Source organism: Erithacus rubecula (assembly GCF_903797595.1).
Source record: "Erithacus rubecula genome assembly, chromosome: 3".
NCBI lineage: Eukaryota > Metazoa > Chordata > Aves > Passeriformes > Muscicapidae > Erithacus > Erithacus rubecula.
The window spans coordinates 42,616,031-42,642,834 of NC_136689.1; the positions used below are offsets into that span (position 1 = coordinate 42,616,031).

The window sequence follows — 26,804 nt, forward strand, 5'->3', positions numbered from 1 at the left end:
CACCTGTCAGGTGGACTGTTTGCTTCACTCTCATTTACAAACTGCTGCTAAATATACATGGTGTGGAAAAATACTGAGTAAGGCTGCTCTTGGTGCAGGCAGCATGTGGTGGGTACAGCATCCTGCATCCTATGTGTTGTCACACAGCTAAGCACAAGCATTTCTGCTCAGTGACCTTCCCTCCTCCTACTTCAGAATGACTGCAGTCACTCCTTTCCTTCAGGCTGCTAAGCTAGAATGCAAACCAGACAGGACCAGCTCAGTTGCCAGAAGCAGTCCTGTGCCTTGAATCCTTTCTGTGACTCCAGTACTGCCTGAGCACTAATTGGATGAGCCCTTTGCTGTCCCACTTCCAGTCTGAGCTCCAAAACTCTTCTATGTGAGAAAGGACAAGAATGGCCCTTTTTTCCTGCATAAATGTTTTAACACACTACACATTGGACTCACAGCTGCTATGCTTCAGCCCAACAAGCTTAGAATAATTTCCTGAAGATCAAACAGACTCAAAAGAGGGCATGTGGAGTGCTCCCTTCAAAGGAACAGAAAATTCCTTTGAATTTATAAAAAATCTTGCAATCTGGTGACTAGGGACTGCCACAAATTGAATGCTGTGGCTTTGACCACATTTCTGCTTTCCCACTGTTTTATTTATCTTGAGTCTTTAGACTGCTGATGCCACTGAATCAAGTTTCCTCCTGCCCTCTTCTCTCTGGGGCTTTCCTTTTCCCCTTCAGAAGGAAAGCGCAGCCTTTCAGAGCAAACTGGCAATTCTGTCCTACCCTGTTAAGTGCTAGATTGCAGACTCTAATAGTGTTAAGGGAATAGTAAGGGTGAGTGAAGCTTAAATGATGGATTAAAAATAGTTTGCTGCAAGGCAAGACTAATATGGAACATGGTATGACTTGGCCCAAATCGATGCTGTCTCTTTGAGTAACCCAAAACTGTTATTGTGGGACCAACTCTCAGTTTTGCCTCTCAAATTGCTTTTTTATATCATTCAACAAGTGAAATGGCCTCTGTCCTTTGAAGTCTTGTCCTCCTTCTCCCCACCTCTGGCCACCAGTTCTGGCAGACAATTTTCTGCTTTCACTCCACACCACCGGCTGCTCAGGCTCAATGCTTGGCTGCGTGAAAGGGAAGTTTGAGCAGGACAAGGTTAGTGCAGCATCATTAACCATATGCCGTGTTCAAGGAGAGCCACAGCTGGTACTAGAAAAGAGACTTACAGCAATGCCACATCTGGTCCAGCTGTTCACACTTACCAGCAGTGTTCCAGTGGCTGCTGTTGGTCAGAGCAACATGACACCTTCAGTAAATGATGGCTGGAGTCAGACCCAGGCTTGGCTCAGGGAGCCACAGAGGCCTTGTTTCTTCTCCTTTCTCCCCATCCCACACATGCACTTCTGCTGTGCTGTGGCACAAACCTGATTGTGGACTACAGGCTTCCAGAAACTGGAAGATTGCAATGTTACAGGAACTCTCCTAGATATTTGTTTCTCTGCTCAGCATCAGAGAGTAATGCCGGGCTTCCTCATGAGGTGATGGGGCAGGCAGGATGACAAGGCTGTGTATGGACATGGATAGGCACTTTGGGAATATATTTTTTCGCTGTGGGGTAAATGCTTTGCAGTATGATACCTGTGATCCTCATGATCACTCAACAGCCTCCTAGAAACCACTGTTTGATAGGAGAATAAAAATTCCCTGAGGCTATTGCTGAGAGCAAAAGCAATCCCACAAGGATCTTTGTTTTTATTTAAAGAGGTAGGTGGACAGAGGGAACAAGGTTACAGAAAACTAAATTAGGTTCTTTGAAAAAAAAATACATATTATTACACTTGTTTTCTGTATATGGTATTACTTTCACAAGGGAGATTTTTCTAATTTGACACAAAGCAACTACACTGAAAATACTGTGTAAGAAATACTGGAGGATGCTTCTCATTTAACCAGCACAGTTTGTTTGGTAATCTAAAGGCAGAATACCTAAACTAGCCAAAAGTATTTGCAAAGCTGAGAGATGCTGCTGTCCCCAGTTTTCACACAACCTGGAAACGGTAACCTGACTGTAAGCAGCCTTGCAATTCTCAAACTTAAAAAAATAAGTGAAACAAACTCCAGCCATCAACCCAGCGAGCCAGGATTAGGCAGCAGTGGAAGACAGGGATTTCTGATTGTATCCTGTCTCGCCAAAGACTCACCACTGCCCCTGCACAAACCTACACTGCATTAGGGCAATGCCCAACATCAGCACATTACAATCGTGCCTACAAGATGTGCACACGGTGGTTCTACACTGGAACAGCATCCTGCCTGTGAAGTATCCCTGTGTGTAGGTAGAAAAAGCCACACCTAACATTGTATTGTGAAGGATCACACTGTACCAGGAACCCATCCTACTTATTATTACCTATAAACTACCCACCTAATCACTAATAGCTAAAGAATAGTGACATGAAAAGCAGAGCAGGGGAAATCTCTCCCTTTCCCTGCAATAAGTCTCTAGGATTGTTTTACCCTTTTCTTTCAATTCACAGTTCTCTCACTTTGTCACCACATGACACAGGCAAAGAAGTGAAACGGGGCCTTCTTGAACAGAAAAAGTGCAATTGATTATTGAAGTTAAACTGACTGAAAAGGGGTGAACATGAGGGTTCTTGTCCCTATAAAATCTGCTGGAGTTGGGTCAATATGCCTTGGGTGGGTGGTGAAGCCAAATTGCAGTGAAATCCAGAAGCTGCAGCAGACCCAAGGGAGCATTGGATGCTCTGCAGTGGCAAAAGGCTGGCTCAGCTCTGCTCAGCTGTGGCCCAGCTGACTCCACAGAGGTTTGGGTTTTGCTAAGTTTGAAAACGTCTCGCTGAAGTAGACTATGTCTGGAGCAAGCACAGGTGTGAGAAGCATTTGCAGTATATAACTGGATACCTGTGGCTATAAGGGTAGGAAATCATCCGGGTGTCAGCCTAGAAAACACTGCTGGTATTTTAACACGTACGTTGTACTGAATCCCCGTCCCGCTGTGCCCGTAAACACCATTGTGCTTTTCATCTGCCACATTTGCAGCAGCAGCAGCACGGAGATTTCCCCCGCAATGGGACTGCTGACCCAGCAGCCGCCGGACAATGTGACGGGTGCTCCGGGGCAGCACAAAGCCCCCCTTCCAGAAAGCCGTCGCACAAAGCCGAAATCCCGGGCGAGCCCCAACCTGCTGGGCTCGGCACATCGCTGCCGCCAGAGCGGGGCGAGGCGGCCGGGCTGAGCGGCGGTGCTCGGCAGGCTGGAGCGACAACATGCCCTTGCCGAGGCGCCGGTCGTCCTTCCTGGGGCAGCAGCCCTCCACCTCCGCGGCCGAGAGCTCGGGACCGCCCGGCCGCCGGGTCAGCGTCGGCGGCGGGGGCAGCCTGTCCCGGCCCCCCGGCGTCTACGTGGGCACCGTCCCCACCGGCGGCGTGAGCAGCCTGGGCACCCGAGTGTCCCGTAGAGCCCTGGGCATCAGCAGCGTCTTCCTGCAGGGCCTCCGCAGCTCCGCCGCCGCAGTGCCCCTGGCCCCGGGGCTGGACAAGGGCAGGGGGCTCTCCTACGAAAGCCTGAATGGCTGCTTGGTGGAGTACATCGAGAAGGTGCGAGCTCTCGAGCAGGTCAACCAGGAGCTGGAGGAGCACATCAGAGTCTACCTGGACAAGAAGGCGGCCAGCGTGGGCAGCTGGGGAGCGCTGCGGGAGAACTGGGAGGCGATTTACCACCAGGTGAGCTCTGCCGGCAGCCGGGGAGCAGAGAGATGGAGGGAGGGAAGGAGGGAGGGAAGGAAGGGGCTGCAGGGGCATCAGCAACTCCGGGCGGCCACGAGCTGGACCAGCGCCGTCCGACTGCAAGGCGCGGTGCCCGAGACAGAGGGTGCGAAACCTATCTGCATGATAATTAGCATTATTATGCCTATTAAGCAGGAGAATTGCCTTAGGCACCGTGCGCATGGGAGCGATTGAAATGCACCCCAAGGCGCCGAAGGCTGATTAGAATGGATGGGGGTTTTTTTTTCCTTCCTCCTTCTCCCCTTTTTTAAAATCTGTGGTTATTACACTGAGTATCAAAATTATTGAAAGAAACGTGCTAGAACTGAATTAGATTATCTTTCACCATGATATCATTACAAGAACACTTTTTCTTTTATCAGCAATTCAGATTTTTACTTTATTCACTTGTTGGCTTAATAACATCTTCGAAAGCTTTATTTATTTAAAAATAATAATTACAAGGCTACAGATGAGTGACTTCCTTCTTTTCCTTTGCCATCACCCCACCATCCCTTATTCCTGCCTTTTCCATACGGCACAAAAGTTTATTGTGGGGGTGAAAAATAATGTCTGCATTTACCACATGGACGAGAAGGAGTTCCTTTTGCTGGCCAGCAAGGCCTTGCAGGCTGATGTCCTGCTGCAGCTGGCACAGGGCTCTGTCTGCTGAGGTCCTGGTGCACCACACAAGCCTGGTTTCCCAGCTCCCAGGCAGTGGGAGCAGACAGGATTCCAAAGAACTGGAGTCTGGCATTTCGCACAGCTCTTCCCAGCAGCGCTTGTGCAGGTGCAGAAAATGCCATCGCTGGGTCTTTGGAAAGCCTGAAAGCCAGCTTTAAGTGCCTGGGACAATTGTGTGTTTTAACTTGGGCTGGCCAGTCTTACTTTGCATTTTTAGGGCAGGTCTTCTCCCAGATCGCTACAAACGTTGCTTGAACTCTGAATGTGTTGGCATAAGCTGTTGTACAAAGATGGTGTCAGCAGAAACACCCAGTTAAGCACCAGCTTTTAAAGTTGCAACCTTTTAGTATCAGTAAATGACTTTATTGCTTCCTAAGGGAGCAGCTGCTAAAGTAAAGGAGTGCTCTGAATCTGGGGTACAAAATTCATCTCCTTAAACCTATTGTCTCACTGGGGAAGATGGGCACTTTGATAGGGAATAGGGAATTAATCCTTGGCAGCCGCCATCCCGTGTTCTCCAAACCAGTGTCCCATTTCATCGTTGTAGATTTCACCTGTAAATTCTATCAGTATTTATGTTGGAGATCAAAAATGTGGGAGCATAGGTACTTTAGGAAGGACTGTTTGATCTTTCATTATATAAGCTGCCAACATTACAGTGCAGATGAACCTGCTCATGTAATAATTTTTCATCCAAATTGCTTTCCTTTCAGCCTTTCTTTGTAGGCATCCTTGCCTCTACCTCTTTTTTGTGAGTGCATAAGAGCATCTCTTAATGAAATCTAGCCTGACTATCAGGCTCTTCCTATATGAAAAATCAGAAAAATAAAGCCATGTAGTAAAAGCATTTGTGAGCATCATAGAAAAGAAGAGAAAAAGACTAGCATCATCTATATCTATTTAAACTATCAAAACACATCAGAGAACACATAACATTTTCTGAATTGCTTCAATTAAATCAATAAAAGAGGCATCACTTAGTGGGTTTTGTCTTTCACGGATGTAATCCAAGCTGTTATGTACAATTCTGATTAATAGATTTCTTTGCTTTTTTTATTAAGCATTTAACAAAAAATGAAAGTAGGACCTTATCCAGCCCAAACACCAATTAGCTCATTCCTCCTGGAGCTAATTGGCATAATTATGCCAATATCAGCATCAAAACCATCACATTTATTAAAATAATGTCAAAATCAGTTGCTCCAGAAACAGCTGAAATCACACAAAGCCAGAACTCCTGCCACAGAACGTCCCAAATGGAAAAGTAAAAGGTATTCAGGAGCAAGGTGTAGCAGAAATGAGAGACACCTGGCAGATACCTTCCTAAATGTAATTTTTGTAAATATATTCAGATTTTCTGTAGATGTCTACATCCACCTTGATTTCCTAAAGAGTGACATACTCCATTTTCAGCTTTTTGTAAATTCTGAGCACTTATTTCAATTCCTGGCTAGGCCCATGAGTCCAGCAGGGAGAGACACCTGGCAGCCATAAAACCCCTTGGTGCCATTTGCATAAAGCAGCTGTGAAAGTTTTGGGGGGAAAAAAAACGCTCAAGCAGGCACCTGGTTTAACCAAGCACTCATGATAGGAACAGTTTTTGAACAAGAAGCAGCAAAGAAATATCCACAGTTGGGGGGGAGTCTAAGCAGGAGCCCTTTCCTCTTGCCCTGCTAATGATTAGACAAGGACATGGCTAAAATGGACTCTCCTGGTCTCAGAATCACAAATGTGGCGGGCCCATCTCTGCAGTGGCAACAGGAGAGACCCCAACAGACCTGAAGTCTTGCTTCCCTCCTGCCCTTCCTGGGATGTGCTCCAGCATCCCAAAGTTTAGGTAGTTGCATTGCCAGCAAAAACAGCTTGGTGCCAGCATATATCCCAAACACAGAGCTAAGGGAAAAATGTGTCAGTGAGTGACTCAGAGGGTGTGTGTGAGTGCAGGGTCCCTCAGGAAAAACTGCTCATGTTTCCTTGCAGTGGTCAGAGCTATGGCAGCAACAGGGGATCACTGGTGGGAGCTGAATGATGGAAAGCCACTATCCAGCTCTCAGGGTTAATTATCTGCCTGGGCAGCTGGCTTTTAGCAGAGCAGGTGGACACACACTAATTGGGACAGGCACAAAGTGAAAGAATTTTTGCTGGAAAAGAGGGAAATGAGAAATCCTTGCCAAGAGGAGTTAATGTGACAAAATTACAATATCATGATAGAAATATAAATTATATACTCTTCTTCTCCAGGCTTCATCCTCATCTTCTTGGGGAAAATTCTATCTCTAAACAAATGCATCTCTTCTGCAGAATAAGAGATTGTTTGCAATGGCAATTCCTTCCCAGGGAATAGGGCAGCACTGGGAGAAGTGGATGCTTGAAACAATCTGAGTGAGTGTACAGAGAGAAGAGGGTAGCTCAGCCTCCATGACTGTTCAATTGCAGCTGCATGGGAGACACAGAGATTTATTTTGTCTATGAGATGACACATAATGCAGTTCACATCACAGGAGCAAACACAAAAGCAGAAGAAGGAATCAACATCCTGGACCAATTTTATCACTGCTGTGACTGATCATGACATCCTGTGTGTGGCTGGAGCATTCAAAAGACCTCCAGAGTTTTTCTATAGAGCTACTTTAATTTGCACTTGGCCTTTCTATCAGCATTTAATCAGTGTGAATATTAAGCCTGGAGAACACACAGGTCTAACAGCCTGAGAAATTGCTATTTGGACTCACACCCACTAATTTATTTGCTGCAGGGTCAGAAGAGCCACTGAGTGTTACTTGTGACACACTCTAGCACAACACAGTTCGTGATCAGTGTCTGTAAATGGCTGAAATAACATTCTGCTACTCATCTAAGGGTACAACAAACTCACACAAAATGGCACAAAGCTTGATCAACTGCCCTACAGAGCATGGCAGTGAATTAGTTTAATTATGTTCTCTCAGCCATCTCCCACAGCACAAATTTGGGCTGCCTTCACAGGCAGCTGTGAGGGGGGTGTGAAGTTTTCTCTGTGTGCTTGGGCAACATTGCAGTTTTACAGATCATTTCTTTAAGAGGTATCTCCTGCTTTAAGAACCAGGCATTCTTTGATGCAGTCCTGTGCACTTTTAAAATATTTGATGTATACATGAAGTCGAATTTCCTTGGATGCAGCAGGAATCAGCAAAGGAGCCACCAATATACATCTCTCTTTCCTGAGGCCATGCAACAAATGCTGCTCTTGCTGCTTTTGAGGTTTCCTCCTTCAGGCTCTGAGGGTTCAACACGGAGAGCATGACCAAGACCATTAAGAGTTTATTGCTTGGCAGTGGGCTGCAGGCTTTTAGCCTGATTTTAGTTGTGAATTAAAACGTTTTGGAGGCAATGGTCTGTTATCAACTATTTCCTTGAGTGAGGAAGGAAAGACTAGATTGACATCTTCTGATCTTTCCCCAAGGAGGCATTTGCTTTACTGGAGTGAACTTAAAAGCCAGAGAAGTTTCCATTACATGAATAATTAAACCATGAGATTCATTATCACAAGCCACACCTGAAGCCATGAATTTAGTAGCAGTCAAAAAGGACATTTGTAAGAATAACAAAAGTATACAAAGCCACAGATAAAGGCACAGCTAGGAATTTGAAAGGCATAGTAAATCTTGTCCTGCCAAACTTGGCCAAATCTCTGTTAAAAATCAGAAGTTACTAGTCACCAGGGATAAGGAGTAAATTCTCCCTGTAAGTGTGTATCACTTCACACTTTATCAAGTCTGGCATCTGCCCATTCCCTTGAAGCAGCTGTTTTATCCTTGATGCCAGCTGCAACCCAGCAAATGGGCCAGCATGTTGATGCAGATTTTGATGAGACTTTTCTTCCAAAAAATTAACATTGCACTTTCATGTCCATACAATCACAATGAAATCAAAGAAAAAATTGCTTTGTAGTTGGGTGTTTATTACCATGAATATTCACTGTAAATTCAAGAGCTGAAAAAAATCATGATCAAAAGGGGTATGAGAATCACAGAACCGAGTGTTGAAAGACAATGTGTGACTGAAAGGAGCTATTATTAGTAAAAATATTTGCATTTTTAAAACTCTTCCTATCTTGGCTCTTTGAATGCCACCTGAGCATCAGTGACATAAGCCTCCCAGAAGCTCTGTGAGGCAGGACATCACTGCCTTCTGTTTTACAAGCAGAGGAGGCAATGTCTCAGTGCTTGCAGCATTGCAAGGCCTCTCATTCCAAATGGACACAAAGAAGGGTGTTTCCTAAACTGCTGCATCATGTGTTTTAGTATGTGTGTCAGCAAAGTGGCTACAAATCTCTCACTAATGCTGCATCCAGTGTTTGCATCCAGCTGTTGATTAATAGGAGAATTAAATCAAACAAAAGAGCCACTAGATGGAAGACTCTGATCTCTTCTTCTGGAGCCTAGGAAAGGGCTTTCACAGCTCATGCAAATCAGAGGGAATCTCTCAGGAAACATGGCTTGTACCATGTTTGACAGTATTAGAAACTACTGTCTAATTGCTTACCTTCAAGTCCACTGTCAGATTTAAAGGGTGCACAGGTGATTTCCAGGAGGGCTGAAAAGTCAATGCCTGCTGCTTTCCACTACAAGTCGTCTCTGAACTCTTCCAGACATGAGTTTGGGGTTTTTTAAATACCATTGTTACTTACATGGCAGAGTTCAGGGTTTTGTGGAGTTTTGGAAAGCCCTGGACTTTCTCACTGAGCCTTTGGCTTTAGCTGTTGGTCTATGAAGAGGAGAGTTGGGGTATTGACTGAATCCTCAACAGGAATATGGTAAAGACATCCACTGTGGGGCAGGTAAAAGTCACCTCAAATGCCTCAAGAAATCCACAAAATCACTAATGAAAAACACTTTTAGAAACCAGTCTGTCTCCATATAGATGCAGAAATCCAGGCAGCAGCAGTTCACCTGCTATTGCCTGCTTCTGCTTTTGTTGCAGCCCCAAAGCCCTTTCACACTGTATTCAGCCTCATTCACTATTAACATGCCTCTGAGTGACACTGTGCAACTCACAGGATGTTCCCAATTCACTCAAAGACATAAATTTTTGTCAGACTTTAGGCCAGATGTTCTAACTGTGAGTGATCCCTGCCAGAGGCAAACAGGTTTGTTTCAACAGAGCAGAGCAAATCACAGGGCAACATTTCTGCTCCTTGATTGAGTCAGGGGGAAAAAATGAAAGCTTCTGTGAAGATCCACACATGTATGAGTTGTCAGGAAGACAAAACAACCTCTGTAGGAAAAAAGAAAATAAAGAAAAATAAAGAGGTAGAAAAAGAAAGCAACCAAGACTTCAGAGCTTGTGTCAAAGAAGTCCCTCTACTTCTGTGCTGACTAAATGCCAATTCTTCTCTTCAGGAGAAACTCGGGTGTCCTGATGCAAGGAAACCTGAGGACAGAAGAGCAGCATGTCCCCAAAGTCCCAGCTCTGTTCAACTGCTCTGAAATGCCACAGATGGACAACCTAGGGTTTGGGGAGTTAGGACAGTGCTGATAAAGTGGAGCTGCAAAAAATCAGGGAGAAGAAAATAAGGGGTTGAACAATGAAGAGTAGCCAGTTCTGTGTGCAAATGAGCACACAGAATTCTACTGTACTTGTGTGCTGCACAACAGGGCTGGTTGGAGTGAGTGACTATCTCTTTGCCCACACCTGTGGCTTTTGTGACATCTCTGACTCCTGTCCTTTTGCTGCACTTACCAATTTTCCCATGATGAAACTGGGGCTTTTCCCCCCCCAACCCCCCAAGCAGCAGTATTTACAGAACCTCTCTTCTCTGTCCAGATGCTATTTTCATGAAATGTGTTAGAACTGGATGTCTCTGAGTTGGCCTATCCCTCTATCATATTGTTTGGAATTGGCCAAGGAATCCCACAGTTACTGAAGAAAAATAGGTTCCCCATGCAATGGTGTGAAGCTCCAGCCCCAGCCAACTCCCCTGGTTTTTCCTAACAGTAGGTGAGAATTAAGAAAACCACTTTTTAAATTCTTGTATGTAGAGTGCTTTTGACTTCCTGATCCACTATAGACATAATAAATAGTGAAGGAACAGGTTATTTCTCCACATTTCTCCTTATCAGATGCCTTCAGGTATTACACATTTGTTGGTCCAAACATTTGTAAGACATTTGGAGCAGTAAGCCACTCTCCATGAGGGTAAATGTTAATTACCACCAAGAAATGCTCAGCCTTGCATGCCCACCTCCACTCCATCACCAAGCAGCCTCAAAGCAGGTGGGAACATAAGGCAACAATGCCATTGAGATCCACTTGAGATAACTTGTCGGGATGCAGTCTTGATGTTTCCACATTGCATGGTGTTTCACCTTGCAAAAAGGTGAATTCAGAATGCTTTGGGTGATTTGGAATCTTAGTTACAGACTTAATTATCTAAGGAAAGATTTTTCTGCTTCATGAACTCTGCTGGCCAGCTTAAAAATCTAATCTTACTTATGAGGTGATTTAGTTTTAAGTGCAAATCTTCATGGGTGTTTCCTGAAAAAGGCCAAAGAAATCTTCAGTTTAGCTTTCCAGAGGGACAGCTTGGATCATGGGGTCACTGGAACTCTCAGACAGTTACTTGCAGAAGTGATCACTCTAAGCCTGCTACTGAATTCTTCATGTCTTTGGTCATCTCTATAGCTCAGTGCATGTGTGATTCCAGGGCAGACAGTGGTCTTTTTATTCTGTTTCTCATTCTATATAACCCTCCTGAATCACAACAAGCTGCTAAGCCACAAGCCTTTCAGCTTTACTTACCCCTCAGTGGCTCTTGGATGTTAAGAGACGCACCCCAGAGCCATAGCAATGATACCACAGTCTGATTTGCACGATCTTTCCAATCAGTGTAATAATCTTTGAAGGCTTCTCAGGTCTCATATCTATCGCAAGAGCCTAGAGGATCCCCTAGGAGAAGGAAAACGACGCTCTGGGAGCTGAGGAGGGCTCGCAGGCGGCATGAGCAGCAAGTATTCCGTGGCTCCCCGAGGAGGACGACTTGGAAGAGGACTGCTGATATGGGAAGTAGAATAGGAACTGCATAAGTGCTGCTTAAATTGTACCTAGAAAATATAAGTGGGACTTAAAGGATGAAAATACTTTGAGCACAGCAATGAATTTTGCCCCTTGCAAAGAGCTGGTGATCGGAATAAATGTGTTGCTACAAGAAGATGAGGGCTTAGGAGGAATGAGCAGTTTGAGGACAAATTATGGCCTATTTGCAGAGAATTTGTGACACTATATGTACAAAAATAATTGATTAACTTATCTGGAATGAGTCACTTGAACAGCCCTAGGATAAAGGAGTATTTTCAGAACCAAAGCTGTACATCTGCTTAAGATACACGTGCTGAAGCTCTTCACTGGTTGAGCTCTGTTGTATCTTTCTTCTAGGTGGGTGAAGCAGTCCTTGAAAATGCTCGTCTTATGCTGCACACCGAGAATATTCAAGCCTGTGCTGAAGATTTTAAAGACAGGTAGTCTTGTGGTGGCACCCAGCTGGCCACTTTCTTTAAACTTTGCCTTTGTGAACACTTAATTTATAAGGGTGTAATGCAAGGGAGTAGAATGGGCTTGTTTTTTAAGTTGCATATTCATATTCAACACCCTGATTTGGGAGAAAAATAATGATGGTGCTAACATTCTTTTGGAAGATTTTGAAGATTCATAGTAACAAAAACGTGCACAAGCAAAGTGACCTAAGCTGTTCTTAACACAGACATTTGTCTTAATGCAGATATTGGTCTCTCACTGAGAAGTCGGTATTCATTCAGAATTGGGTTGACATTTTATAAAGGTGAACTTCCATGTTCCTTTTAGTTGCAATTTTCAGTACTTCAGTACCAAAACCAAGTATTTTTGGAAGTAACAATCATTCTGCTACAGCCGCAAAGAAAAAACTACAGACATCAGGGTTGAAATGTTAGACAAGAAAAGAGAAACAGGCTGAGCTGATTTTCCTGTCATTTACTGAGCAAAATAAGTGATAAAAGAAGATTTTAAACACTGGCAAACTACTTTTTTATTGTCTTTCTGTTTGAAAAGCCTGATAATCATGTGTATGAGCGCAGGAAGCTCCTAAGATTTTAGTCAGAAGACATGATCCTTCTAGCTTTTTTTACTCATAATGGTCTCTTTCATTTACAAATAGCTTTTTGCAAGCTCTGATGCAACAAACATACTTCAAACTAATTGATTTTTATATCCTGTATTTTTTTATCATCCCTTAAACTTATTTTTCTCTCTCTCCGGCATTATTTTATTTAATCATAAAACCAAAATGTGTTAATGTTTCTTAAGATTGCCTTTTATTTCAGAAAGGTACAACTCTGAGATACTCATTTGGTTTCACATCCAGCAAGTTGCATTCATATTTTATGTAGTTTAACAAAAATACTGTTTAGAAGTGTCAGCTGACTTGGACAAGCAGTCTACATAACAAAAACAATGTTGAATTAATCTACTGCATAGTGAAAGCTCCTGGGATCAGATGCCACTCTCCCAAGCTCTAAACTCCAGCAACTCCAGCAATGAAGGTGGCTATCAAGAAGCCAAGTGTTTATGAAGCAGGTTCCCAACAGATCCCAACTAACCTGCCAAGCCCCTCCTGGCCACCAGGTCCCTGGGCTGGACAGGTTTGACACAAATGTCTCCCACCCAAGGAGATTCACAATGCAATCCACATTTTCAATGGAAAGCCTAAACCAAAAAGGTACAAACAAGAGCAATGCAGCAAGCAGTGCTGTGAGACAGAAAATGCTTGCCAAAATTTCCCTATTATTACAGCTGTGGTTTGGAAATGAGCCATTTGTTCCAACAGCAAACAAACCAACCAAAAATATTTCCTCTTTGTTTTGATACTACTGGGACTTGGTCTTAGGGATGGGCCAGGGCCCTGGAACATACACTAGACTTCCATCAGCTTGTTTGTTAGAGGTAATGCTTGATGTGCATGTTTTTCCTTTAACCATTGCCCTAAAAGATTTTTATGTAGACAAGGGAATAGGTATTCTCATTTTATAGCCAGGACAACTGAGAAAAAGCCACCCATGGTGATACTGTATATAAATACCAGATCTAGCAAGAAACCATGAGCCTCTCCATGCTTTTTCTGGAATCTTATCAGATTGATAACCACCATAGCACATTCTGCTAACTTGGCCTGTTTTCTTACACTCTGAATTAATGACAGGGCACTTCAGGCAGTTAATTTCAAGTATGAAGAGCCAAGGTGGAGTAAAGTATACTGTCTGTGTCTCTCTGCCTTTGTCTGGGACGCATTCACTAATTAGCAGAAATAGTGTGGTTCAGGAAAAAAAAAGACAGTTCTTACTTGCTGAGCTGTGCTGTATTGAAGTTTGGCTTCTTTTTTTTTTTCCTCTGCAGGTATGAAAATGAGCAGCCATTCAGAAAGGCAGTGGAAGATGAAATTAATTCCCTATATAAAGTGATTGATGATGCTAATTTAACTAAAATGGATCTGGAGAGTCAGATAGAAAGCATGAAGGAAGAACTAACTTTGCTGTCAAAGAATCATGAAGAAGTAAGTCCAGACTCAGGACACTGCAAAGCCAATGTGTGCCTGTTTCATCTGGTTGGTATCATATATCTAGTGCAAAGCAAACATTAAAAACTCCACCTGCCATGTCTGGGTGCGGGGATTTTCCTGAAACCTACTCCTATTTCTTCCTTCTCTTTTAACTCAGAGGACTAACCCCTGAGACATTATCAAATTACTTTCATGTAGGTGTTAACTCTTTCTTGTTTGATAAACGTGGCATGGAAGAGATGCAATGCCTTCATTTATTGTCAGACACCCCATGATGGTCAAGGGGCTGCACAGTCATGTATGTGGATATCTCAGCAGTGAGGTCTGATGGAAGGAGAAAGTGCATGTGCAGGGCACCAGCTCTGGTCCTGCTGCACTAATGTTGAGCATTAACCAGGTTCTTAGGAAAATACCCTGCTTGGCTTCGCAGGGTGCTTGTTTCCCAAAATTTAGTCTCTCTTGAGAAGCACAACACTGAAGAAAGTCACAGGGGCAGTGGCCTGAAGGAGTGGCTCTAAAGAATCATCATCAAAGGTGCTGGCAAAAGGAGGTTTAATATGAGATGTGAAGGTGCAATTTAACTTTGATAGCAAGGTTCATTTTATTACTTACTATGTAATGAATCTTACAAAGGAAAATTGGATTAGAATCAATCTAGAATGGTTTACATGGAAACTGGGGATGCAGAGGGTAAAGGTGTAAAGGATAAAGGTTCAAAAGGGTTAGGAGAGTCCACCCCATTGAGTCACGCGGCTCAGAGCAGACCTCCTTGCTTTCTAGACTCCTGATGGAGACTAAGTGTAGCTGAGTACAAACTTTACCTCAGACCTGGTCAATGGTTTACAGCTAAAGGATTTATCAGCACCTGATCGCTGACTAATTTAACATTTAAAATTAGCATATAAAATTAAAATTAATTTTAATTTAAAATTATCCAATAGGATTTCCTCCAAGCACAGCAGTAACTTAACCGTAGATCTGGGACTAGTATTCATATTATACTTGCTATAGGGTATTTAAACCAATTCACACAAACGGACATGAATAAGTCTGCATGAAGGTGCCTGTTAAAAATTTCCCTCAAGTTCAGTGCAATACTCAAGTCAGATGCTTCTGCATCTCTCAACAGGTGAGACCTGAGCCTTGAGGAGTAGTGGGGATATCCCAGGCCCCACCATGAGCATTTGGCAACAAGTATTGAGTATTGCAAACTTGTTAGCTCCGAGAGGTCCCAGTCAGAGGGAGATTGCTGCTCACAGCCCACTGCAGTCCAGGAGATCTCAAAGGGGCTCACTCAGGACTACTGTTTATAGAGTCCCAAGATGATTGGCTCCAGTCATCTGTCAACCTCCATCCTGGCTGTAATCCAAGTTTTCTCAGAAGTCTGGTGACAAAAATATTGTTTCACTTGGGCATTGATTTGGGCAAATAATATTCCAAGGTTATGCTAGGATAGCTGACTATCTTGTCCCCTTCCTTTGTCAGGTAACAGAAACTCCTAGGCACAGACAGTGTTTCTGATAAACTCAAGGGAAGCTTAATTGCCTAGAAGCCATTGATTGATTAAGGCTGAGGTCTATAGAGAATTCCTGAAACCACAGAGAGGCCCAAACAGGTGGAGAGGATGCACCACCAGAGACAGGAAGCTAGAAGAGAAGCCCACACTACCCAATTTTGCAACACTTTCCCACTTACTCACTGCATTCACCAACACTATTTGAGTGAAGGTGGTTTGCTTCCTTCATCAGGGATTTCAGGATTGAACATAAATCAGCATCTTTATTCGTGGGGACTTGAATATGGAACTGTTACTAATCCCTCATAAGAGACAGCAGGTAACTGTGCTGGTGCCTCAATAGTAAGACAGAGCTTGAATTGTGATTCAATTCAAGAGCTTGAAAGGCTCACAAAAGCAAGGTACTGTCCTACCTTACATTTCTTACCAGTTGTTCCTCCAATCACAAGATTTCAGCAACACCGGCTTGCCAAGATGAGGTTGCATCACTAGCTCCCTACTTGAATCAGTCTAATTCCAAGGCTGGCATTTTGCAGAAAATAACCAGTGCATGACAGGAGAAGATGGAAGTTGTTTTAGAAAAGAGAGTAAAGAGAAAATAGATAGAAATAAACAAGATCCTCTTTAAACTTCCAAGTAATGCAATGACTGCAGTGAAACCAGAAAAACTGCTGTTCTCACTCTGCAGCTATGGCATAAGGAGAACACCACCTGTCCATATTGATTCTCATGTAGCCAGCAAGGAGCCCTTTCAGAGTGGAAAGATGTTCTTTTCTTTACCTTTTGGGAGTACCTGAGCATTTGCAGAACCACCTCGGCACAGGCCTGCTTTTCCTACGGCAGCAGCACCAGGGGAAGCCGCTTAAGAGAAGTCACAGAATAAAGGCTAGAAGCCACTTTTGCTCAACTCTGGCAGAATTAAGTCACAAGGACTTTTCTGAACTAATTCAAACCTGTCTTTACTCTGGTGCTCCCACTAGCAAATCCATGCCAAGTCCTTTGGAAGCTTTTGTGAACTTGGAGTGGGCACATTTTGAGGTTTGCATTCTTGCAGGTTCATAATTCACATAATTCCCATTTTTTCCAGTATTGTCACTGTCAGGGGCCATTGCTTACAAATATAATTCCCAGATGCTTTTACACTACCTTTTTTTTTTTTTTTTTTTTTTTTTTTTGTGCCAATAACACAGATAAACAGGTTGATATAAAAGGATTGAGGTGCCAGACAGTTAATATACATTGTGAAAATCTCATTAATTCTTGTGTTCCTGAGCATGACATACTACTGATGTGTTACCTTTAAGTGTGCAATTCTAGACCTGCTAATTCTCTATTGGTTACATTTGGAATTTGGAGCACTTAAATGTAAAGAAGGAACAGAATGCTGCCACAGAGGAGAATCCTCTTCATCTAACACGCACATACAAAATACATACACTTGTCTCACACAAACTGTGAGGCTGTAGAGCTCCTGCTGCTTTGCACATCTTGTATCTTCCAGCAGATGCTCCTGCATGATGCAGCAGCAAGGAGAGAGTTTTTGATATCCTGTAAGCTGTTAGTTCCTTGGTCCAAAGTCCACACTGCAGTTTTACTGGCAATATATGTAGTGATTTTGGATCCCAGCTGCACAGGATGCATGTGTCAAGCACTGGCTGCTGGAGAAACTTGCCACTGTTGAGAAGGCACTGCCTTGGTGCAGGGCTTCCGTCTCCTTCCATCAAGGGGAAAACTCTTCCAGTATCCTAGATCTGCAGGAAGAGACCCCATGCAGAAGTGAGACAAATCCACATCTGAAAAAGGAACCCTTCAGTGCACTAAATCATTTATGTAAAAATACTTTTTGGGACCAAATTTAATTTATCTCTGTTTATGGCACCAAAAGAGCTCTTCCTTGAGCTTCTCTGAAGATACTATTCAATTGTCCAGTTCACTTTCTTTATGTTTGTTATTTTTGTTCAAGGATGTGAAGGTATTATACAAGCAGCTTGCTGGATCTCAGCTGGAAGAACTTGATGTTCCACTGGGAAGTGGCCTGGATGACATTCTGGAAAAAATCAGAATCCACTGGGAGAGAGACATTGAAAAGAATCGTGCTGAGACAGGTGCCCTGCTCCGTACCAAGGTCAGCACTCTGTAACCCACTCCAACATCACAGCATATCAAGCAAACACAAATTCTCTCTAACATTTTGCAATATCTTTGGAGGTTGGGTATTTTCTGGTTTTGTTTTTGGTTTTGTTTTTTTTTTTTTTTTTAAACAGAAAATATGTTAAGAATCTAAAGTATTTTGGTCCAAGTCCAAAGGAGAATGCACTTATAAATATAAAGGCTTTCTTGGGATGCACAGAGTTAAACATTGGTGGAAATAGCCCTGCTCATATTGCAGGTATCCGTGGGAGCCTTTCAAGGGCTCTGAAATGTTGGCTAAGGAAAACAAACTTAATCAGTTGATACATTCTGTGTAGGATAAGCCACTGTTATTACCCTTTTTACTAGGACTATTCCTCCACTTAATAATTTACAGGGGTCTATAAATAAGAAGGGCAAAACACATTGCCCTCTGCACTATAGACTCCTTGCTGGTTTCTCCCCGATATTGTTTTCTTTGGCAGCAGTGGGAGAACTAGATATTAACTTTGAAATGAAAAGTGATGATAACAGCCATTCCCTTCCAACAGGGATTTTCCTCTCCTGAGATTGTCTGAGACAGCTTTTTAATGCAGCTTTTTCCCTGTCATGAAGGATCACTCATTTTCCAAAGTGTCTGGCTGAAGTATTTTTGCACAGCTGAAGCATTAAGTTCAGTGGATGATCCTGTATGTTAGAAGCCATCTCATTCTGAGTTGGCTCCAACCTGGCAGAGCGTGACAGAGGAAATCAGGAGACCAACAAAGATTGTGAAGGGCCTTGTGGGGAACTTTGGTGAGGAGTTCCTGTGGTCACTTGATTTGTTCAGTCTGGAGAAGAGGAGACCTCACTGCAGTCTGAAACTTCCTTGTGAGGGGAAAAGGAGGGGCAGGCATTAATCTCTTCTCTGTGGTGACCAGTGACAGGTCACCAGGGGAATGAATGGCCTGAAGTTGTGTCAGGGGAGGTTTAGGTTGGATGCTAGAAAAGCTTCCTCACCCTGAGGGTGGTTGGGAACTGGAACAGGTTCCCTAGGCAATTGGTCACAGCATAAGCCCAACGAAGTTCAAGGAGCATTTGGACAATGCTCTTGAGCACATGGTGTGACTCTTGGGGATGGTTCTAATGCAGAGCCAGGAGTTGGACTCAATGACCCTTGTGGTTTCCTTCCAACTCAGCATATTCTGTAATTCTGTGAAATCATAACTGCAGCAGCACTGTTGAAATACTTAGAAAAACCATATAAACATACAAACATATAAACATATAAACATATCCCCCATGATCCGAGGTAAAGAGCTGCCATGAGAGGTGTAGGAGGTATCAAAAGCAAACAGTGAGAAAAAACAAGAAATATGTTTGTAAACATATGTGCAAGCTCTGACCTAATTTTCAAAATAAAGAAGAAAAATCCTGTGAGAAAAGTGATAACAAAATTGCTAGGAAACATACAAGAAGGCAGACAGAGGGGTTTATCCAGAGGCCCCATCAAGTTTGTGAGAATGCCAGACCTATTAAGCAAAGTTTTTTTAAAGTTAGACTGTGGGGTCTGATTTTCAGCTCATACAGTCCAGAGGAAGTGAGTGACAAATAGACTAAACGAGCCTGGAGAGTGCCTCCATACAAAGCACATGCAGCCCTGAAAAGCCAAGGCATCCTCAGCAGCCTCTGGAGCTTTCCCCAGAAAAATCTGTTCCTGACTCACTGCCAGGTTTCAGTAAAATGAGCTGATGGCACCATATTCTTCAGTGTTTCCACTTGCCTGTCCTGTTGCTCTCCTCCTTCTCCTCCTGTGCCAAAACACCCTTACAACTTTTTTCTTCCTATTTTTTTCATACTTTCAATATCTGGTCTTTTAGCTGCTCAGAGATATCATTTGGGGAGAAAATTGACAGCTTCTAGTAATTGCTCTATCATGTCTTTGATACCCAACTCACCCCTACTCAGTCATCTTAGCCTAAGCTCTTACTAGTTTCAGTTGTTTCTGTTTTGGTTTGTTTTTTTTAATGGAACAAAGAAGCAGAATACCACAGATTTCTGGAACGATCAGTTTTGGTTCTGCCAAGTTCTGGAAACACATTCTAGAGAGGTTTTTTCTACAAATAAACCCAGATGATGCAGTCTTGCATCCTTTACCTTCTACAGACACAGACAGATTCAGATTACTACTATGTATACAGATCACAAAAGTTTAGCTTTTATTAACTAAGCTTCTGGTTTTATATTATCTTTTGTGGTTAAGTTGTACCATTTGGTTATCCACACAGTGAAAAACTTGCCCTTACTCTTTTGTGACATCCCAGGAGGAAGAGCAGTTCCCTGCACTCCTTTGCTCTTTATTACCAGGTTTTTTCAGTGTCTCTGTGAAGTTTTCCTTGGTCCCTAATATTTTAATTTCCTTTTTCTGCACCTAATCTCTGTGTACCTGTGACGGGCTCAGACCAAGGTGTTTCAAATGATGTCCTATCACTTCCTTAGACATGAAGGCAGTATTTTTGTTATTTTCTGACTAATTACCTTGCCTCATTTGTTTTGTCTTGTCACTAGATCAGCAGTCTTGGCTAGATTTCTCAAGGACATTTGGGCACCAAATCACACCAATTTAAATTTATACCTATGGGGTTTTACATGGGCCTTTTTTAGATGAGTAACCTCAAAACTCAAGTCCATTGGTTTCACCTGTGCACTTTTTCATCTGTAGTGGTCAAAATTTTTCCCCAAATTGACACAAGTGATTCAAACCCTTGCAAGACATGCACGCTATTTATTTTTCCCTGGAAAGATGCTTTACTTACTGATGTGCTGTTAATTCATGTAGTTTGATTCCACACATCCATCCCTGCTCATTGCTAATCTGTATGGTTTTCTGTTATCCATAAATTCTTGTAATTCATGCTTCATTCCCAATGCAGCAGACCTTGAGGCATCAAGCTATAAAGCTTCTGTCTTAATGGAACTAGACCTTAATTTTCCTCTTCATTTTCTGTCTCTTGACCGGCTGTTGATCCATGGAAATGTTCTGCCTTCAGCACACAATTACACAGCTTTCTCTGTTGTCCTCATAAAAGGCTCTGAAAAATCTTGTGAATTATGTCAGTTGTTTCTCCTTTTTTTGCTACTTTGCTAAAACCTTCCCAGAACTCTCAAGAGCTTTTCAAAGTAACTTCCTTTCTTTAGATACCTTGCTGGTCAACTCTGGGTGTTGGTGTTCCATTCCTAATCGTTCTTTCATTATCTGTATTTCATGAAATACAGACTAATGAGGGATTCTGCACTCATGCACAATGCTTGGCTTGGAACTGTACAAATATTTGAAATACACAGATTTCTAGGAAACTCAAGCATCAACATGATAAAGACATAGGAATATTATTTCATCCTCTCCTTCCATTAGTCCAGTTGTTTGTGGTCACCATATGTATAGTCTTTCCCTTATGGAGCATCTCAGGGATAGGAAAAGTCTCCTCAGAAAACAGTAATTGACTAGTGAAAAGGGCACAACAGACTACTTCTGCATTTCTCCACAGAAGGAAGGAACCCCAAATCTGAGGCCAAGTGTCATGCCCAGCAGCACCCCACACATGGACACTTGGGGCTGGTAATCCAGTAAAGGAGAGTGGGAAAACCTTGTGTGTCCCAAAAGCTTTAGAGTGCATTCAGTGTGTGCTCACTTGTGGTGTCCTCCTCAGTGTTTAGGACCTGATGTGGCCATCTCCATCTACTCCATCTGCTTGTTCTATCATTCCCACCACTAAGGTCAGGTTCACAGTTTAAGGCAGCTCCTGGAAGGGTTTCAATGCCACCTGCAGTGAGGCAAGCTGGATTTATAGGTAGGGTAAATGTTTCTCATTACCTGAAAGCCAGGCTTCAGGTAATGGGTGTACACTATAAATATAGATGCAAAGGCACCTCTACCTTCCCTGTGTACCTCTTTAAAAAGAGGCATTTGCAGTCCTCGTAGCCTAAGAAGGTGCAGACTACTCTCTCAACACAATTTAGGAAACATAATTTACTGAAGAATGGTAGGTCCATGATCACTGGTTCACCAGGAATAGTCAGGTAGAATTATATGTCTCTGAAGCACAAGCCCCAACAAAGCATTTCCACAACCCAGGATCTGTGCAATTTGCTGGAAAGGACAGGTTTGGTGCTTAGATTGAAATCCAGCCCTCTGCAACAAAGGTTCTTAATTCTAAATTTCTGTTTGAGACTCAACTGGTATTTAAATGACCTTTTTCACTGAGGTTATTTCATTCACAATGTGCAAGGCTTGGGGTTCACATGGTAGTACAAAACCCCCTGATTTTTGGTGCATGGTCCTAGATTTTTTAAAATTTGAACTTACTTTTAAAATAAAAGAATGCATAATCAGAAAAGTAGAACAGGGTCAAGATGAAATTTCAGAGCACGATGGAAGTGTTTTGCATAGTTTAATTTTAGCATCATCCACAAGAAATGTAGGTTTTGACTGAAGAGTTGTATTTTCTAGAGAGCCCAGAGCTCTGGGTTGAAAAACTTTGATCTCAACCCTTATTAAAAAGTATAGAAATTCTATTTTTACTAATGTACTTTTTCCTTCACCTACTTTCAAGGAACATGAACCAAACACGTATAGAACCTCCTAAACCAGAAGAGCAGGAAATAGCATAATTAATATATTACTTAATTAACAGATTTTTTTTTTTTACCCCTGTGATATGATTTGCTGTCTGACTCATAGAATCTTATGCGCAAAATTAAGGTGTGAGTAGTTCTGAAGACACACAGCTTTTTAAGAAATATTATAGTATGGCTATAAAATGAACAATTAGAGCAATGTTTTCTCTTTAGAGATAATTTTAAACATACAAGTATGAGTTCTGAACAGCTGTTGTTGACACGGATAACATAAATACACTTGTATGCATAAGCCATTTTACAGAAAATGCCTGTAAATATGATGGTTTTGACACTAAGAAGTATCCAGAATTGTTCAACCAAGGGATTTAATACACATGAATCATACTCAGAGCCAGAATTGCCACAAACTGTGCAAACATTGCTGTCAGTTTGGAATGTAAGGAAGCTAAACCATAACTTGTGTAGGTTGTGATGACAGTCGCCTTCTCTCACCAGCAACAGGCTGAGACGACGGCTGCCGTGCGAACCCAGGAGGAAGAGCTGGTGGAGGGCCTCAGAACCGAGTTCCACGAAACTGCCTGCAAAATACAGAGCCTGCAAGCAGAAACCGAATCTTTGAGAACCTTGGTAAGGAATGCTGGGTTTTCATGGGTGTGGTCTCTGCAAACTCAAACTTCTGAGGGGAACATTCCTGTCTTGGGATGCAGAGTTAAGAATGAATCCCATTTTCCACCAGATTGTTTCCAGAGAAGCCAGACATTTCTGGGCTTCTCTTGATTGAAATGGTGCTCTAGGTGCACCACATTTGATAACTAGGCTCCAAATTTCCATCTTCAGTATACTCATACTCAATCTCACTGAGATTGCTTGGTAGTGTAGGACTAGACAATGAAGAATATCTGCACCTTGCAAAAGTACTTCAACTTTTGTAATGATAATACCTAATATCAAGGTAGCTAAAAAAGGAATTCTCAAAATATATACAGCCAGTAGAGATATTGGCCAAACCTGAATAAAAATCACTAAGAAGCATATGGAAATTGACTGATTTATTGTCTGCTATCCTGCCCTTGCAGAAGAGGGGTCTGGAGAATTCTTTATATGACGCCAAGCACTGGCACGACATCGAACTGCAGAACCTAGGCTCTGTCATTTCCAAGCTGGAGGCAGAGATGGGAGAAATCAAAGTAGAAACCGAGCAGCAGCAGAGGGATCGTGAAAATCTGCTGACTAGCAAACAACAGCTGGAGAAAGACATTGCTGCATATCACTGCCTCCTGGATGGAGAGCAAAGCAGGTACTTGTCCTTAAAAGGATGGAGAACATGCTCCCTGGGAAGGGGTTGTGAGGTTGCTGGAAGCAGGAGGACTGGAGTCCTTTTAATGTTTCATAAGGATGGCTGGTAGATGGAGAGGTTTGGAGAAGCTGCCAAAGGGAAGAACACACCAAATCCCATTAAACAGAGATTCCTAATGTACTGGAGGTGGGTGGTTTCCAGCCCTACCACAGAAGGACATGATTTGGGAACATGCCATGAGTTTCACTTCTCTGAAGGTTTGAGATATGATATTAAAAAGCTGCTACTAGGAGTTACATTAGTGGCTGCAAAACAGATGTGTTGTTTCTTGATTTGAATACATTATGCCATCCCACCTCAATATAGTCCAAATATTATAGCTGTGATCCTGGGAAAACTCCCTTTCTAAGCTTGTAAGATTCCCCTGAAGTCCAAGGATTGAATCTGGACCAGTGACTGTACCTTTTGTGAAGAAATGTAGTTCCAACTCAAGATTTTTCCTCTGGGAATAACCTTTAAACACCTTACAGTGGTTGGGTTGTATGGTTGGCTTTTCTGGGATCCTCAATCATCCTTAGTCATGGAACCTCTGAGAATCTGAGCCACAGATTTTGACTTGTTCTTCTGTTCAGGCCAGGAAGAATTTTAAAATAATCAAATCTTGCTGAAGCTGATGAAATTTCACCAGCTGAATTAAGGATAGGACTTGGCTGAGCAATTTTCCTGTTTGCAGGAAATTTACCAATTTTTATCTTTTTTTTTTTCCTCACTTTCAGCTGATTATGAAACTCCCAGCCCACAGAAGACCATTGCCATTAAAGCAAAAGATGTCACTGCCAATTATATTCGTGGAAGCTAAAAACCCATCAAAGCAGCCTGCTTTATTCAGTTTGATTCAACAATCAAAGTAGGTTGTAGCTTGAACAACTTTATTAGACCCTCTTCATGTAATTGCTTTGCTTACAGATTTCAATTTACTCATGTTGTTAAAATTATAATAAAAATAAAGAATATCAGGCTTTTGTTTGATTTTTTATTTCCTTCGAGCATTTTTCATGATAGCTGGAGGGGGCTGGATTAAAAATACCAGGTCTCCATTTCCCACCAAGTAAACTCTTTCTTTTCACAGTACAAATATATCAAGACTGAGCTACCCCTCCCCTGTGTACACAACACCCACAAGGAAATGATGAGTGCACTGTTGTGCCACAAGATCATCAGCTCAGTAGTGTGAAATGCAATTCAAATAATGTCAAATGAGTTAAGTGCACTGTAAACTCAATGTGATTAATTTTGCAACATGTAAACCAGCAGAATCATTAATCCAAGCATCCCAACAGAACTTTATAAACATATTTTTAAGTCTAGACTAAACTTCAGGAAAAGCTGAAGGTGCAGGAGAGTAACAGCAGTTCTGCAGGATCCAGGTTACATCCTTTTACTGTATACTGAAAGTCCAAGCCAGGGTATACACTTGTGCAAATTTGATACTTTTTGGTTTATTTGTATATTTTTATATTTATTTTTACATGGTTGCTCTTTCTTAATATCAACATCCCTCCAAGGCAGGTTGGCCACACTTCTTTTGAACAGGAACCCACATAGCATCAACCTGTTGGGTGACCTTAGGTTGTTTCCCGTATTTATATGGCATCATGAGGAAAAAGATTGGCCATCTTTCACTTTTGCCTTTTTTTTATATTTTAAACATTGGTAACCTCATTGTATTGCATGTGCAGTATGGTCACATAAAATACCAAGATGGATCTTGCATTTTCAGAGAAACATAATGAACATTAGCTCCTATCACACAATTTTAGGCAGATGGCTTGCTTTCCTTCACAAGTTTCTGCACAGCAATGAAGTTAAACATATATGTGTTTGTTGGATTGGGACTTCACAGGACCAACAGTTACACCGGGTGACAATACAGTTCATTAAATGGACTCAAAGACTACTGAGAAATGGCATATGTTAGAGAACACAAGGGCATACAGCACATACAGGAGGTAGACTTCAGATATTTTGATTTTTAATTGAAACATTAGCTAAGAAAGCTACTTATATTTTAATGATTGATAAAATCAAATACCCTCCAAATCCACTAAACTTGATCCACCAGTGAATTACAGGAATAGGCACACAAGTGTTGTCATGCCTTTCCTGGTACATTCCCCCCACACATGAAAAATCCTTCCTTATGCAGCTGCTTGACAAATGATCCTTCATTTAATCTCTGCAAAAAATCCATCTGGCATGTACCACCTGCAAAATTTTAATAAAAACTGCTGGATTAAAAGATTACCCAATAACAACCACAAAATAAAGGCAGATGATGGCAGATTCTGGTTTTTTTCATATAACGTAGGCTCCTCAGAGCAGCAATAATACCTTCTTACACATCAGTGCAGACAGAATTTACCAACTAAGACTCCATCAAGAACAGTGATGATAAGAGAAAATACACACAAACAATGATACAAGAAATTAGATGGCACTCACCCTTGGGTTGGGGCTAACTGGTAGGTGTCTAGGAATGATCACTTTTTGGCATTTACAGAACATAACTTCCCACTCATTCCTGATACAGAAGAGAACAATCTTCCTATGATTTGAAAATGAAGAGGGAATTTAAAAAACATAAAAATATACAATCTGCATTCAGATGCATTTGCTATCTTCCAGTGATGCTTTGGGCATGAAAAGCAACTGACTATCCCACTGTAAAACTATTCTTTATAAATACCACTCATGGAAATAAACCTGAAGAAATTCTGAGTCTACAGTTATACTCAGATGTGAAAGAAAGATTTTTAAAAGTTTTTTCTATGCCACAATCCATTATACTCCATAAAATTTTATTAGGTTAATACTAAGATGTTTATTCATTGGAATGTAAGTACTTTCTTTCAAAATCATCAAGGTATTTCAGCATGGAGAAGTGTCTGGAAAAGGAGGAAGCATCTAAGCATAAATAATGAACTTCCAGCAGCTTTTCTCTTTATTCCTTGCAAAGACCAAAAACCACAGAAAAGATTATTTTGTGAACAGTCCATCAGAAGTCAAATGTAGCACATTTAGCCCTTCTAAATTAAAGTACTTTCATATTAAGTGATAAAGCTCTTGTGAAGAAATCTTCCTGCACTTTTACACAGACTCCTGTAGGTACCTAGCTGGCTGTGCAGCCCCTCCAGGCTGCTT

At 42.1% G+C, this 26,804-nt stretch overlaps 1 protein-coding gene across 1 annotated transcript; it reads left to right on the forward strand.

Annotated features, from left to right (window-relative positions):
• Nucleotides 1-3,290: 3,290 nt before the first annotated feature.
• On the forward strand, nucleotides 3,291-25,865 carry BFSP2 (beaded filament structural protein 2; the record flags this gene model as incomplete). The annotated part of the gene is made up of 7 exons (XM_079299974.1): nucleotides 3,291-3,746; nucleotides 11,886-11,968; nucleotides 13,878-14,034; nucleotides 17,520-17,681; nucleotides 22,802-22,933; nucleotides 23,383-23,603; nucleotides 24,380-25,865. 7 exons carry the CDS (start codon nucleotides 3,291-3,293, stop codon nucleotides 24,381-24,383), a joined length of 1,215 nt encoding a protein of 404 aa, XP_079156100.1. The 3' UTR covers nucleotides 24,384-25,865.
• Between the last annotated feature and the right edge of the window lie 939 nt (nucleotides 25,866-26,804).